Source organism: Bubalus kerabau, chromosome 14, assembly GCF_029407905.1.
Source record: "Bubalus kerabau isolate K-KA32 ecotype Philippines breed swamp buffalo chromosome 14, PCC_UOA_SB_1v2, whole genome shotgun sequence".
Taxonomy (NCBI): Eukaryota; Metazoa; Chordata; class Mammalia; order Artiodactyla; family Bovidae; genus Bubalus; species Bubalus kerabau.
The window spans coordinates 38,768,314-38,781,532 of NC_073637.1; the positions used below are offsets into that span (position 1 = coordinate 38,768,314).

Genomic DNA, 13,219 nt, shown 5'->3' on the forward strand with positions numbered 1-13,219 from the left:
GCAAGTCAAAACCTGAGAAAATGGAATTTCTGCAACATTTTTAATCTGTAAACTGAACTTTTTATCATGCACAAAGGCCTGTGAAATAGGCTTTCTTAGATTAGACCCAGTTTGGCCAACTGAAAATGGAAAATCAGGATTGTTTTTTGTACAGGAAAATTTTCAATAAGCCCAAGGAATGTTTTTCACAAGACACAGGCTGGACCCTAAGTTTTGCATCCAAGAGGCTAGGCTGTTGATTTTACTTAATCTTGTCGCACCAAGATTTGCAAAGGAAAGATAAAAGTCAACCAAGACAGTACATTTCAATTTGTTTCAATTGTTTATTAACCAGATTACAATAATAATCCTGGTAGATACCTGAAAGGAAGGAAAAAAACCCCATTAAACATAATAATTAAAAATTAACACATACCAGGAGTTATCAATACCAATTGTTTCCTACTTAAAAGTGGAAACAGAAAAAAAGAAAAAAGAAACAGGCCTTTTCTTCTCTCCATAATGTCCTCAAAAGGGAAAACCAAATCAACTGTGATCATATTACATGGCTGATTTTCCCCCACTAAATGCCAACTCAATGAAATCCTTATCAGCATTTAGATCAATTTACTCTGCTGCTGCTGCTAAGTGGCTTCAGTTGTGTCCCCATAGACGACTCTGTGCGACCCCATAGACGGCAGCCCATGAGGCACCCCCGTCCCTGAGATTCTCCAAGCAAGAATACTGGAGTGGGTTGCCATTTCCTTCTCCAATGCATGAAAGTGAAAAGTGAAAGCGAAGTTGCTCAGTCGTGTCCGACTCTTAGCGACCCCATGGACTGCAGCCCACCAGGCTCCTCTGTCCATGGAATTTTCCAGGCAAGAGTACTTGAGTGGGGTGCCATTGCCTTCTCCTCAATTTACTCTAGCATTAAGTAAACTTCTTTCTGGATGTAGTTGCTCACCTTAGTTCATCCTTCTAATAAGCCTGTTGATCTGGTCTTCCCTGTTGCCAGCATCTCCACCTTCTACAAAATGGGTGGTCTTTTTCTTCATTCCACCTCGTGGAGAAGACAATTTAAAGGGCCACAGGAAGTTGTTTGCTTCTTTGAAACGTTTTCCAACGGTATAGATCTCATGAATCAGATCCTCCATGCAGATGATTCCATATTTCCCTGAATGTGTTTAAAATTATTTAAGATTATTAAAATTGTTTACTTTGAGATTATTACATTTTAAGACATTAAAGAGTATATATAGGCTGTAACAGAGTTAAAGGTAAATCAAGAGTGAAATTAACAAAGAAGGAAATATGAGGCTTTACGTACAAACATACAGCTCAAGCCAGTAAAATCACACCTTCCTTTTTCCATAAATAGTATAGGGAATAAGGGAAGGTTCTTAAACAGTAAGAATAGCCAGGCTATTCTCAAGACACCAAAAAACAGCTTGTCTGATACAATAAATTTTATAATAGTTACCTTTCCCCAAAAAGGCAGAACCTACCAAGAGATCGAGCAATCAATGCGTTGTCTGTCAGGGCAATTCGCTTTTTGTTGATTTTGCCATAACCACGCTTGTAAATCAATTCATTTACAGACTTCAGATTTGGGTACCTAAATACAAAAAGAAAAATAGGCATAAGTGACTAAATAAGACTATCACTGTCAAAACCTCTATAATTCGTTTACCAAAAAAGAAGTCAAGGACACCTACCCCCATGCAATGTATGGCTCCACAATTCTCAGCATGTTAATTGATGCCTTGTTGAGCTTCACAAAAGTGCCGTTGAATATCTGCCGGAGGCGAAGGAGCTGCAGCACCTTTCGAACCTTTGGGCTCACACCGTTGATACTGCAAGGAAAAAACACAGAAAATTCCTTTAGCTTTTATCAAAACTTTTACAATAAAAAGACAGGGAACTAACATTTTGGGGCAACACGTCACACCCAAATAGGAATAATCTCCTGTTACAAGACCACTCTTTCCTTTAGTTATAGCTGTATTCTATCACCTGTCAACTTGCCTCCCCTGCAAAGAAACAGTCTTTTGATATGTATTTTTCATATTCAAAAGTTCTTATTACTTTCTTTTGTATAGATCTCTTTTAAGTCATTCTCCAGGACACTGAAATCAAATGCTCAGAATGGACAGATGCTTTGGGCACAGGGCTTATCATCACTAAAATACTCCCCTACCCCATTCCACTTACCATTCAAGTTTCTTTTCCAGTGTTATGAGAACCAAGGTCCCCACAAATGTGAAATTTTGCTGAGTGGACAGCTTTCCCTTTAAGAATAGACTGCAATAAAAACTGAACTTACCCTCTGATCCTGATGACAAATGCCAATTTGGGTTCCGCGGGTACATAGAAGTTACCGGCTTTTCGTGCCATCCTAGCCATTCGAATTTCAGTTCTGTACATCTGCCTGTATTCCTTGTGGTAATGCTTAGCTTTTTCATAGATAAGCTTCCTCCTTGCCTTTCGAAGCTGAAAAACCAACATTATTCTTATTCATTTGCTTTTTGGCTCCCAAACACAATTAGCAATACCAGTTAAGAGAATACTCTTCTCTTTAAACTTTCTCACCACCATATATATTAACATTCCAAGAGAAAGACACCAACTTCATTAGAAAAGATCATTCTAAAAGTTAACCACACTGACTGCTACAGTAGCTGAAATAAGCCTTGTTAAAAATATCCAACTGATTTTCAATCACAGGACCTCTTTACTGGTGCGTCAAAAAGTTTACTTACCATCTTTTGGGCAAACTTCTTTCTCAGTCGCTTGATCTTAAGCTCTGCGAAATTCTTCCGCTTTTTCTTAAGGGTTTCTGGCACAGCAGGAACCTTCTTTTTCTTCTCTCTGACAACAGCAGACAGAAAAAGAGTTAAAAGGCCCACAGCACTACATCACTCCCCATTCAGTACTGAGCACGCTTTCAACGTACCTTCAACTGTTCTAGTATGCTATGCCTGTAATCTTTATGTCTAACAAGGGCCACTGTCTTTAAAACGAGTCATAAGACAATAAATTCCCATTTAACCAACAATCAGTGCCGGGGTCCCAAGACAACAAAAATAGCGACAGCGAAACACAGAGTAAAAGACTGCTCCAAGACACTGATCCCTAGACTATTAGTGCGACTCGTAAACCGCCAACCACCACCCCGATTCAAACCTCAAGTTCCACATGTTTAAGCAAAGGCCTGATACTAGGGACGCTTAGGGCAAAAGCCAGCTAAGGAAGAACCCAATTCAGAGGTTCTGACCCTTCCTCCTAGGACGATGAACTGGATAATCCGCCAAACCCACATATATTCAGCTCTCACACCTTGTTCCCGGTACCTCCAAGACCCCAAGGCCTCCTGAATCCCATTTTAGCCTGAGACCACCAGTAGTGTCACAGCGCGTCACAAACACACAGATATGTTGTCAAAGATACAGGCTACAGACGGATCGAGGGAGACAGAGACTGGAGGGCTCTGGTTTCGGGGATGGAAGAGGATACTCGAGACGACGAGGAGAAACTTACTCTGCACCCTCCATGGTTCCAGCCGGGAAAGAGGAAGTAGGCGCATGCGCGCTGTCCACTTAAAGACGGCGAGCGTGAAGCCCCACGACTCATAGGTGTCTCGAGATAAGCCAGAAAAGAACTCGGAACTAAGAGCTCGACTCGCAGACGCAGAACCAAGAACTGCCTGACTCAGCCTCTTTACGATCAAGTTTCGGGTAAAATGTGTATGGGAAAAATGAATGCATTGGCTAGACTAATCGATACGATGAGAGCAAAGAGTGCCGATTCCTTGACTATTCGGGGTCCTAATCTTTAGGCTGCGTCGACAGGCTATGGCTCGACTTCTACCCAGTAATATATGCGAACGACACGCCGGCGGGGCGCGAACTACAAATCCCGGCATGCATCACGTTCAAGGCCCGCCCGCCGAAAGGGCAACGCCGGTCAGCGTCTGAAGGGAAGCGCGGCGGTGGTGGTCCCAGCCGGGTAAATGGGGAGCCTCTAGGCCTTCGATCCAAACAGCCAGCTACGATTCTAGGCTGCTCCCGGCTTTTGGCCGCCTTCCCGGCCCTTCGCTAACACCAGCAGCCGACCGGCACGCCAGTTGCCGCGCTGCCGAGGTCCTTGTCTTCGTTCCTCCAGACTGCAGGGCTGTCTTCCGCAGCGCCTGATCGCCGGCGGAGCCGTCCAGAACCCCTGGGTTAACGAAAGTGACTTAGACGGGGGAAAAGCGAGGACCGGACGGCCGGAGGAGGACAGCCCGGGCACTGCCGACTGTCCGGCCTGGCGGGCGAAGGTCGGGACAACCCACGGCGAGGTGGGGGTGGGGGTGGGGGCGTGAACCGCGATGGGAGGTGCAAGGAGGGCTGGAGGCTGCGGCCACGGCCGTGTGAGAGGGGCTGCCCCGCCGCAGCTCGGCGGACGGCGGGCGGGCGGACGGGCGGGGGGCTGGGTCGGGGGCGGGGTGCGCCCGGGGGGCGGGGAGGGCCGAGCTGGGGGAGGGCCGATGCCGCCGCCGGCTCTTCCCGGTCGCGGGTTATATATCGCGGAGCGTGGAGCCCGCTCAGCGGCGGCTGGCGGCTCGCGGCTCAGCGACTCGCCAGCGGCGCTGCGCTGCGGAACCCGGTGCCCGAGTGACAGCCGCGGGGGGGCGCAGGGCCAGGGTCCACGAGACCGCGAAGGCAGCCGCAAGCCGGGGGGAGCGCTCGCCGGCGCCGATCGAGTCCCCTCTTCCCGGCGCTCCCGCTGCCCCGCACCCCACTCTCCCATCCTCTCGCAACTTGGGTCAAGTTGACAACTCCCGCGGCGGCCGGCCGACCCGTGCCGTCTTCGCCGCGCGCCCCTCGCCCGGAGTGAGAGGGACCCGCGGCGGCGCCTTGGCCATGAGAGCCGCGCGCGCCGCCTAACTCGCGGCTGTCACCGCCGCTGCAGCGGGACCGGCCGGCGGGGCGGACGCTCCGGGACCGGCGGGCGGCAGCCGGCAGGAGGCGCCGAGCCGGGCACAGCCTGGGGCCACCGCGCCGAGCCCGGGCGGGAGTGGCCCCGCGCGAGCGGGGAGCGGCGCCGCGCACTCCAGCCCGGCGGGCACCTCGAGGGCGGGCGCGGGGCGCAGCCTTCGGGTCCCAGCAGCTCTGACCAGCGCCCCCGGGGCAGCTCGGGGAGGGGGGCGGACGCAGGCGCTGGGCTCGTACTGGGGCTCCCCCGGGACGTCGCGATGAACATCGTGGTGGAGTTCTTCGTGGTCACTTTCAAAGTGCTTTGGGCGTTCGTGCTGGCCGCGGCGCGCTGGTTGGTGCGGCCCAAGGAGAAGAGCGTGGCCGGCCAGGTGTGCCTCATTACGGGCGCCGGCAGCGGCCTGGGCCGCCTCTTCGCGCTCGAGTTCGCCCGGCGCCGGGCGCTGCTGGTGCTCTGGGACATCAACACCCAGAGCAACGAGGAGACGGCGGGCATGGTGCGCCACATCTACCGCGACCTGGAGGCGGCCGACGCCGCGGCGCTGCAAGGTAACTCGGACCGGCGCCCGCGGCATTGTTGGGTCAAGCCTCTTCCCACCCCCGCGCCGTCCCCCCGAGGGCGCCGGAACCCCACTGTCACAGCCGGTCCTGCTCTCGAGGAAGAGCACCCTACCCCCTGCAGCCCAGTTTTCCGCGAGTGGAATTTGCCCCCTGATCCGGGGCATGAGCCCTTCTGTATCAGAAGGGAGAAAGTGTGCCAAAGCCCGGTGTTAACGGAGGTCCAGTCCTTTGGGGAAGACTGTGGGCTTTCCTAAGCCCTCAGAGTCTAAGCAGGGCGAGGGAACTTGGGACCCCCGGTTTGAATCCTAAAGAGATGTCTCAGTCTCGTTTGGAAAGGAGAAACTAGTGTCTTTGGGAAGTTGTTCTCAGACTCGCTCATTGATACATACGCTTAAGTTACTGCTGTCTGAAGGGCTGAGACGAGGGCAGCATTGATGATTTCACTATAGGTTTAGCCACGGGAAAATAATTAACATTGTTGCACCGGAGATGTTAAGTCAGTGCTTGAGTTACATACTCAGCCGGATTGAAAGACACCCGGCCTCTTAAGGGAAAACGCTTGAAGGATTTAAGCCTTATTGTAAAATTAATTCCATGTTTTTGATAACCTTAGGAAATCTGCATTTCTGGGTATTTATTAACTAACCTGAGTCTGAGACTTTAAAAAAAAAAAAAAAGCCAAAGTGGAAAACATAACCGACCGTAAGTATCGGTCTGGATTTGATAATGGCTCTTGCTTTTTGACAATTTTTTCATTTCCAGAGAAAACACCGAATTATATTGGGAGGATTAACTTGAACATCACCCCTCCCCGATACCGATCATTTGTCACCAAAATTTTTGGCACCTGTCTTTTATGTCAGAAAATCAAAGGTTAAAACTGGTACATCTCCATTGGAATGAGGGTAGCAAACAGATTTCTGTGCTCCCTGCCCAAACCTAAAAGAGAAAGGTGGTTGTTTTCCAGAGAAGAGATCAGGTTTTTAGATTAAGTTCTTACACAGGAAAATCACACATTTACCTGTCAACTCAGTTTATGTAAGGCTGCTGCTTGGGGGTTTTAGCTACTCCAGATAGGACCAACCAGTGTGATCCTCACTTTGTTGTAACAAATTCGGTTCATTTCTGGACTTTGGCTGAGTTCAGATTATTAATTACAGTTTTGATTTGTGAGCCTGGGGGCTCGCAGACAGACTAAATAGAGTAAGAGCTGCTTCTGACCACTGTTCCCCCCAAAGAGGAGTCTGTGTGTGTGTGTTTGGGAGGAGGAGGTGTTACTCTCTGGGCTGAGATCCGTTCATTCCAGGTGTCTTTAGCTCCAGAAAGCCAATCCCATGAGGTCTGACTTGTATTGGGCTGGTCACAATTACATGATTTTCCCCTAAGCAAAGTTATCCAGTAAATTGCTGTAATTCCCAAAGACTAGAGGGAGGAAGGCAGCTGTAAGTGCGGTCATTGGCAGGCCTTATGGTGTTAGAAACTTGAAGCTCACTGTAGTATTTTTGTTTTGTGTGATCTTTGTCCTACTGATGGCCACGTGACTCATGTTTTGCACCCCCCCCTCCCGTCCCTTCTCTGTTCCATTTTTTTTCCCTTCATCTGGACTTCTGAGGACAGCTGGGAATGGTGAGGAAGAAATTCTGCCCCACTGTAACTTGCAGGTTTTTACCTACACCTGTGATGTGGGAAAGAGGGAGAACGTCTACCTGACAGCGGAAAGGGTCCGGAAGGAAGTCGGCGAGGTCTCTGTCCTGGTCAATAATGCCGGCGTGGTGTCTGGGCATCACCTCCTGGAATGTCCCGATGAGCTCATTGAGAGAACCATGATGGTCAATTGCCACGCACACTTCTGGGTAAATATAAACATCCTTGTTTTTATTATTGGGCCATACTCAGCAAGAAGGTTGGGAAAGAGCGAGATTTCAGTACCAGCCTGAAAGCCACCTGCACTCTTTCACCCACAAAGCTTCCTTCCAACTCTCTCTTCACCCCCTGGTGAATTACAGCGTATGCCGGTTACTAGTAAATGGTTGTTTTCCTCCCCCCGCCCCCCACTCCCAATTCAGAACTTCTGGAGAGGGTAGAGGACTGAACATTTTGAACTAGTTTGAAAGATTGCCATAAAAATAACAAGAGGGAGTATAAAACCCTGAGTTTGTTTATTTTACTTTCTGTTGAGTTTGTAAAACATCAGTTGTTCTTATGAATTCCTAAAGTCAGAGTTTAGGCTTCCAAATTACTGCTGAGCCACATTTCAGAAAGCGCCAAAGATTCTGAGATCAGCATCTGTGGTCCGGTGGGAGTGGTCAGGCCACCCTGGCAGCCACTTACCATCCACTGACTATCCCCAGGGTCTGTGGCATATTGGGGCATATCTCAGAACTTTCTCAGCTTAGAAGATATATCTCTAAGAAGTCACTCTGAAAGGACCACAGAGTCCCTCTGTAGGGGGCAGAGGGGTTGAGACCTGGCAAAACAGGGACTTGAACCATTTCAGCCTCCAGTCGTCATAGAACTATTACCTCATCTAAATAGATGAGAGAGAGGGCCTTCTGCTCTGGGGGCAAAACTTATCCCGGTTTGCCAGCTAACCTTTTCTAACAGTAGGCGTGACGCTCTCCCCTTTAACTGTACTCTCTTGACCCACTTTATGCTATTCTAACCCCCCTTTACTTTTGTAGGCAGGTGGGATCCAATAAAGAACGGATAAGGAAATAGGATTTTTGTTTATTTGTTGTCTCATAGGCGGATTAGTCTTCTAACAGAACACAACAAAGAACTGTTTCTCCTAAATAGGTCACGTTAAACCTCATTAATTTTTTAGCAACTGCTTAAAAACTTAATCTGGCTTTAGAAGTACTCGTTGAAACATTGCTCCTTGAACAGTAAGCCATTTTTCTGACCCCCGCAGAAGCTCATTTCAATGTTGTATATTCAAGCGTGAGCTTTAAATCATTTCCAAAGCTCTAAAAATGAATATATAAATGACAGACTCTAACTCATACCTATGTTTTAAGCGCGTAAGGTTACCAAATACAGTTTGGAGGGCTTCAAGTGTGTTTTGTGTGTGCGCGTGCGCACACGTAGATGGGTATGTGTGGTGCGCAGTGGGAGTGGGACACTGAATAAAAATCCTGTTCCTGTGGGGGCCGCAGAAATGGGGCAGCTGATCAGGTGGGTAAAAGCCAGCGCAAGAGAATAAACTTGGCAACACAGTTCATCAGGAATCTTGTGTGTTATAATTTGGAGTAAATCAAATAGCCACCACTTGAAATAAAAGATGTACATAAATTGCGGGTAGACTGTAGTTTTCATATTTAAAACCTGGTGAGGATGAGGCTGCCTTAGCAACTGCATCTGATTTCAGTCCATTTGTCATTCTTAAACAGAGCTCTAGCCATCAGTTGACTAGTTATGAACTATGGGCACCAGGATTGTTCTTTTTTTCCCAGTCACTTCTGACTGAGATGATGCATTTCCAAACTGTGTACCTTTACCTCCACAAAGTACTCTGAAGTTTAACCACCATGCCCAATTGCCCTGCTTGATTATTTTGCTGACTTGTACAATGTCACACATAAACAGATTTTTAGAAAAACCCTGTACAATCTGAAGTTAGGTACTAGTAAGAGGAAAGCTTCTTTTTGTCGGACATCCTATAAAAAGAGAGCCAAGTCAAGTATCTTAGGCATAAAAAATCCATAGCCTCAGCTTTAAAAATGTACATCAGTTGATAGACTTTCTAACCTAAGGAGGAAATTAAATTTTGAACAGAAAAATTTTTGTGGCACCAGATCTCTCTCTCTACCAATGAGGAACGTGCCACCTTCCCAGAGTCCTTCCTTTGCTTGGAAATGTTGTTTAACTGCACAATTTAGGGAGTTCTTGGACGCTTTGACAGGAATGACGTCACTTCATATTAAACTATGGGAGGCTCCTGAATTCTCCAGCTGTTTTTCCCTTAAGCATCTAAACCTCAGAATTTATTTTCAAAATTGAGTCAGAAAATTCATTTTAAGAGTTGGAGTTTCTGACTTCTTGCCAAAACTCACAAACCATTTAGGAAGAAATCTAGCAAGCCAACATTTAGAAGACAACTTACTATAATTTTATAGTGATTTCTTTGGGGGAGGGCATCGAGTAGTCTAAGAACCACCTGAATTCAGCTTCCCTTCCAGTAGTCCCCTTAGGTGAAAATGTTCGTGGTAACTGTTCTAAGACGTACTGTCGTGTACTGCTTTCCTTCCAGAAAAAGGTAACTAGCACAGCGTCTTTTTACTGCATCGGGGTGGGGAAAAGTAGTTGCCCCATACATTTTAAAGAGTGGATCATCTGAGCCAAGACTCGTTCAGTGATTGGAACAGGTCACCTTGAGCCAGACTTTTTAAGTAGCAGTTGATGTCTGTGTTCATAACATAATCAGCAGTGTGTTGATCCTGACCCAGCTCTACAGTCATAGGCAGTGAACTGGAAACCACGTGGATGTTCACTGTGGGTGCTCCGATTTCAAACCACCCCTTATACCACTCCTCCGGCCTGGAAGGCCCTCTGCTCCGCTCCAGACATCTTTTCAGAGCTAGCTCAGGTTCTTCCTATGACCTGCATCCTCACTCTGGCCCTTTTCTCATGTTTTGATGTGTTGGAGCCACAAGGATCCTTAGAGACCATCTTGTCCAACCCTTTGTTTTCTGATGAAGCTGCAGTTGAATAACTGACCTCTTCTTTCTGTTGATCTCTCGCGGTGTTTGTTGTCGTCCTCGTCCTTTGTCCCTGCTGTGTGCTCTTTGGGGTACCTCCTGATCCATTGTTCCCCCGGAGCCCCAGGTAGATGGCAAGCTGTCTGAAGGCAACTTGTTACGGACCTCTGTTTGTTTTCCTCTGCCAGGAACAGAACTCTACTCCTAGTCACTTAGTAAATGTTTGATAGTAGAGGCTAGGCTTCTGCTTAAATATTTAGAAGATCACCTACTCAGAGAATGCTCCCATGAGTCTGGCTTCTGAAGCTTCAAAAGGTAAGCATTATGTTGGACTAATTCAAGCTGCGGAAGATTGACAGGATCTCAAAGTGAGGGATCTTAAGTTTGTTACCACATGTCTCTCCTTTTGTTTCCATCCACAACTTTTCCAGTCTCCGTGCCCACCTGTAAGCTTGCTTTTTCCTATAGTATATTGACTCTGCTCGTTGGTGCAAGGCTGGTGGTTGATAGATAAGTTTAAATCAGCTCAGTTCAAATATATGGCAGTCATTCCTGTTTCTAGCTGAGCCTCAAGGAGAAGATTCTGGCCATGGTTCATTTCTTTTTTGATTTTTTTTTTTAACTTTTATATTGGAGTGTAGCCACTTAACAAGGTTGTGATAGTTTCACATGGACTGCAAAGAGACTCAGCCATACATGTACATGTATCCATTCTCCCCCAAACTCCCCTCCCATCCAGGCTGCCACATTACATTGAGCAGAGTTCTGTGTGCTATACAGTAGGTCCTTGTTGGTTTTGCATTTTAAATACAGCAGTGTGTACGTGTCCATCCCATACTCCTTAACAATCCTTTCCCCCCATCCTTCCCCCCTTCCCTGGAAACCATAAGTTCATTCTCTAAGTCTGTGATGCAATTCCTTTCTTGCTTCTCAGCCTCAGACCTATTTCCATACCCATTAGAAGTGTTTGCAGTACTTAGCATTATTTTGCACAGCCCTCCGGTCTGCTCTGGGCTTACTTGGTGGCTTAGACAGTGAAAGATCTGCCCTCAATGCAGGAGACCCAGATTTGATCTCTGGGTCAGGAAGATCCCCTGGAGAAGGGAACGGCAATCCACTCTACTATTCTTGCCTGAAGAATCCCATGGACAGAGGAGCCTGGCAGGCTACAGTCCATGGGCTCACAAAGCTATGATACTCAGGGTTCTTCTAGCCCAGCAGCTCTCCTCGGAACCTTGTCTTGGTTACCAGTCAAGAAGTAATAGATTTAGTGGGTAGGTTTTAATCAGCATCATCTGTTGTGCAACATTCAGTTAGGACAAGAACGTGGGAATGTGTGCAATACAATGCTCTTGACTTTTGGCATAAATCAGAGAAACCATATCTATTCAGACTCACTCTGTATCTGGGTAAGAGGCAAAAACTTGAAAATACTTCTCTAGTATCCTTTGAAATACGGAGAACTGGCCTCCACATAGGAGCTACAAACCCATGTTTCTCCAAAAAATATTAATATTTTGCTTCACTTGTTATTTTTAAAGGGAATCTTTAAAAGGAAAAAAAAATCGTAACTGGTCATTTCTAAAAGACAGAATTTATCTGTAGGTCCTTTTTGACCAAAGAGCTGCATTTGGCGTTTATACATGAGCAGCAAATTGATCCCCGATTAACCAAAAGGGGGAAGCAAAAGCATTTAACTCCAGGCCTTTTTATGTTCTAAAGAAATTTTGCATGGTAAAGGACTAAATCTGTCAAATTGCTAGTCGGTAATTTACTTCTATTGATATGATAGTCAGACAAGGTAATTGGTAGTTAATTAATAGACCACTTAACTTAAAAGGTTTCACAGTTTTAAAATACTAATTACTGTATTGGGCATTTATCTATATCCAAGTGTCTAAAGTCTATTTAGTTAAAATCCATCCAGGAAAAGTAAAAGCCTACCAGTTAGATCTGAGTAATGTAGCACTTAAAGACATTAGTGCTGTGGTTGTACCTAATATCTCATGAATGGTCCCTAATCATTAATGTTTAAGTTCTTACGTGATTTATTGGTTTTTAATCTCAAATACTATATTCCTCTGTCCTCTGGTTAGAGAAATCTAGTTTTGTTCGTGGCTTCTTGGATTTGGAATTTTTTTAAAAAATCACTTCTAAAGTATTCTTATAAAACTATGTAGCTGATACTTCCTCCTCCAAAATGTAATATTAAGAATTCCTAGGGTAAATATTTTATAGAGTATTGTTTTCCTGTCTTAGGACAGCGACTAAAAATGTAAAAGTCGTAATGTATTTTCAAGTTTGTACTAAAGCTGGCTTTTGTTATTAAATAAATTCATATGCATAAACATCAAATGTTTTGAGCTTCTGCAATAAACTTTTTGTGTCTTGGACCGAATTGTAAACTTACATAGGGTCAGCATACTTCATGTTATTAATTCTCATGGTCACAGTTAAAAACCGAGTAAAATGTCTCTTTAGATAGCAACTGCTTGGGTACCTGGAACTCTGTACATTCCTATCAGGGTCATTTCATAGCCTTCTTTCCTAACATAAAATAAGATCACGTGCTCATTGAGCTTTAAGTGTCTATATTTGATACATTACATGCTGGACCCAAATCTAGTGCTACTAGAAATAAACATCTATGACATGATAAATAACCGGTGTGAGCAGGGAACCATCCTACAAAAATCTTCCCAGCACCTTTGATATATGTTGTAATCTGGCTATCTCAGTTGTTTGGAAAATATTGCCAAGTAACCAATGTCATATGAGAAAATGGCAGGGGCTTATTTAATGGCCATATCCAGTGTGTGGCATGAGCTTTCTACCGAAAGTGAGCCTGTCAAGCATCTCTTTGAGATGCTGGAGCTCTAGCTGGCATGATAAGCCCACTTTCTCCTGCTTCTCCTCTCGTCTTCCCAGTTCTCTCTTCTCCTTGCCTCCAAGATCTGAGGGCTGTCTAGTATGGCATGCTCAGACCGCTTCTCACTGTGCTCCTCAAGC

The 13,219-nt window shown here is 46.1% G+C and overlaps 2 protein-coding genes across 5 annotated transcripts in view; one reads left to right on the forward strand and one right to left on the reverse strand.

The window, feature by feature from the left end:
• Positions 1-299: 299 nt before the first annotated feature.
• Positions 300-13,219, reverse strand: part of RPL7 (ribosomal protein L7) — a 65,104-nt gene continuing 52,184 nt past the window's right edge. For 2 of the 4 annotated variants that reach the window (XM_055546270.1, XM_055546269.1), the window contains exons 2-8: positions 3,517-3,549; positions 2,739-2,847; positions 2,303-2,469; positions 1,695-1,832; positions 1,485-1,594; positions 944-1,153; positions 300-360 (exon numbers count right to left, since the gene is read on the reverse strand). In XM_055546270.1, coding sequence (XP_055402245.1) covers positions 945-1,153; positions 1,485-1,594; positions 1,695-1,832; positions 2,303-2,469; positions 2,739-2,847; positions 3,517-3,530 — 747 coding nt within the window. In that variant the 5' untranslated portion in view covers positions 3,531-3,549 and the 3' untranslated portion in view covers positions 300-360; position 944. Of the gene's footprint in view, positions 361-943; positions 1,154-1,484; positions 1,595-1,694; positions 1,833-2,302; positions 2,470-2,738; positions 2,848-3,162; positions 3,192-3,315; positions 3,454-3,516; positions 3,550-13,219 lie in introns of those variants that run through there. The other 2 variants (XM_055546273.1, XM_055546271.1) reach the window with 2 other exon arrangements.
• The window catches only part of RDH10 (retinol dehydrogenase 10), a 28,886-nt gene continuing 20,759 nt past the window's right edge, over positions 5,093-13,219 (forward strand). The window contains exons 1-2 of the mRNA XM_055546268.1: positions 5,093-5,501; positions 7,131-7,366. Coding sequence (XP_055402243.1) covers positions 5,213-5,501; positions 7,131-7,366 — 525 coding nt within the window. The 5' untranslated portion in view covers positions 5,093-5,212. The remainder of the gene's footprint in view (positions 5,502-7,130; positions 7,367-13,219) is intronic.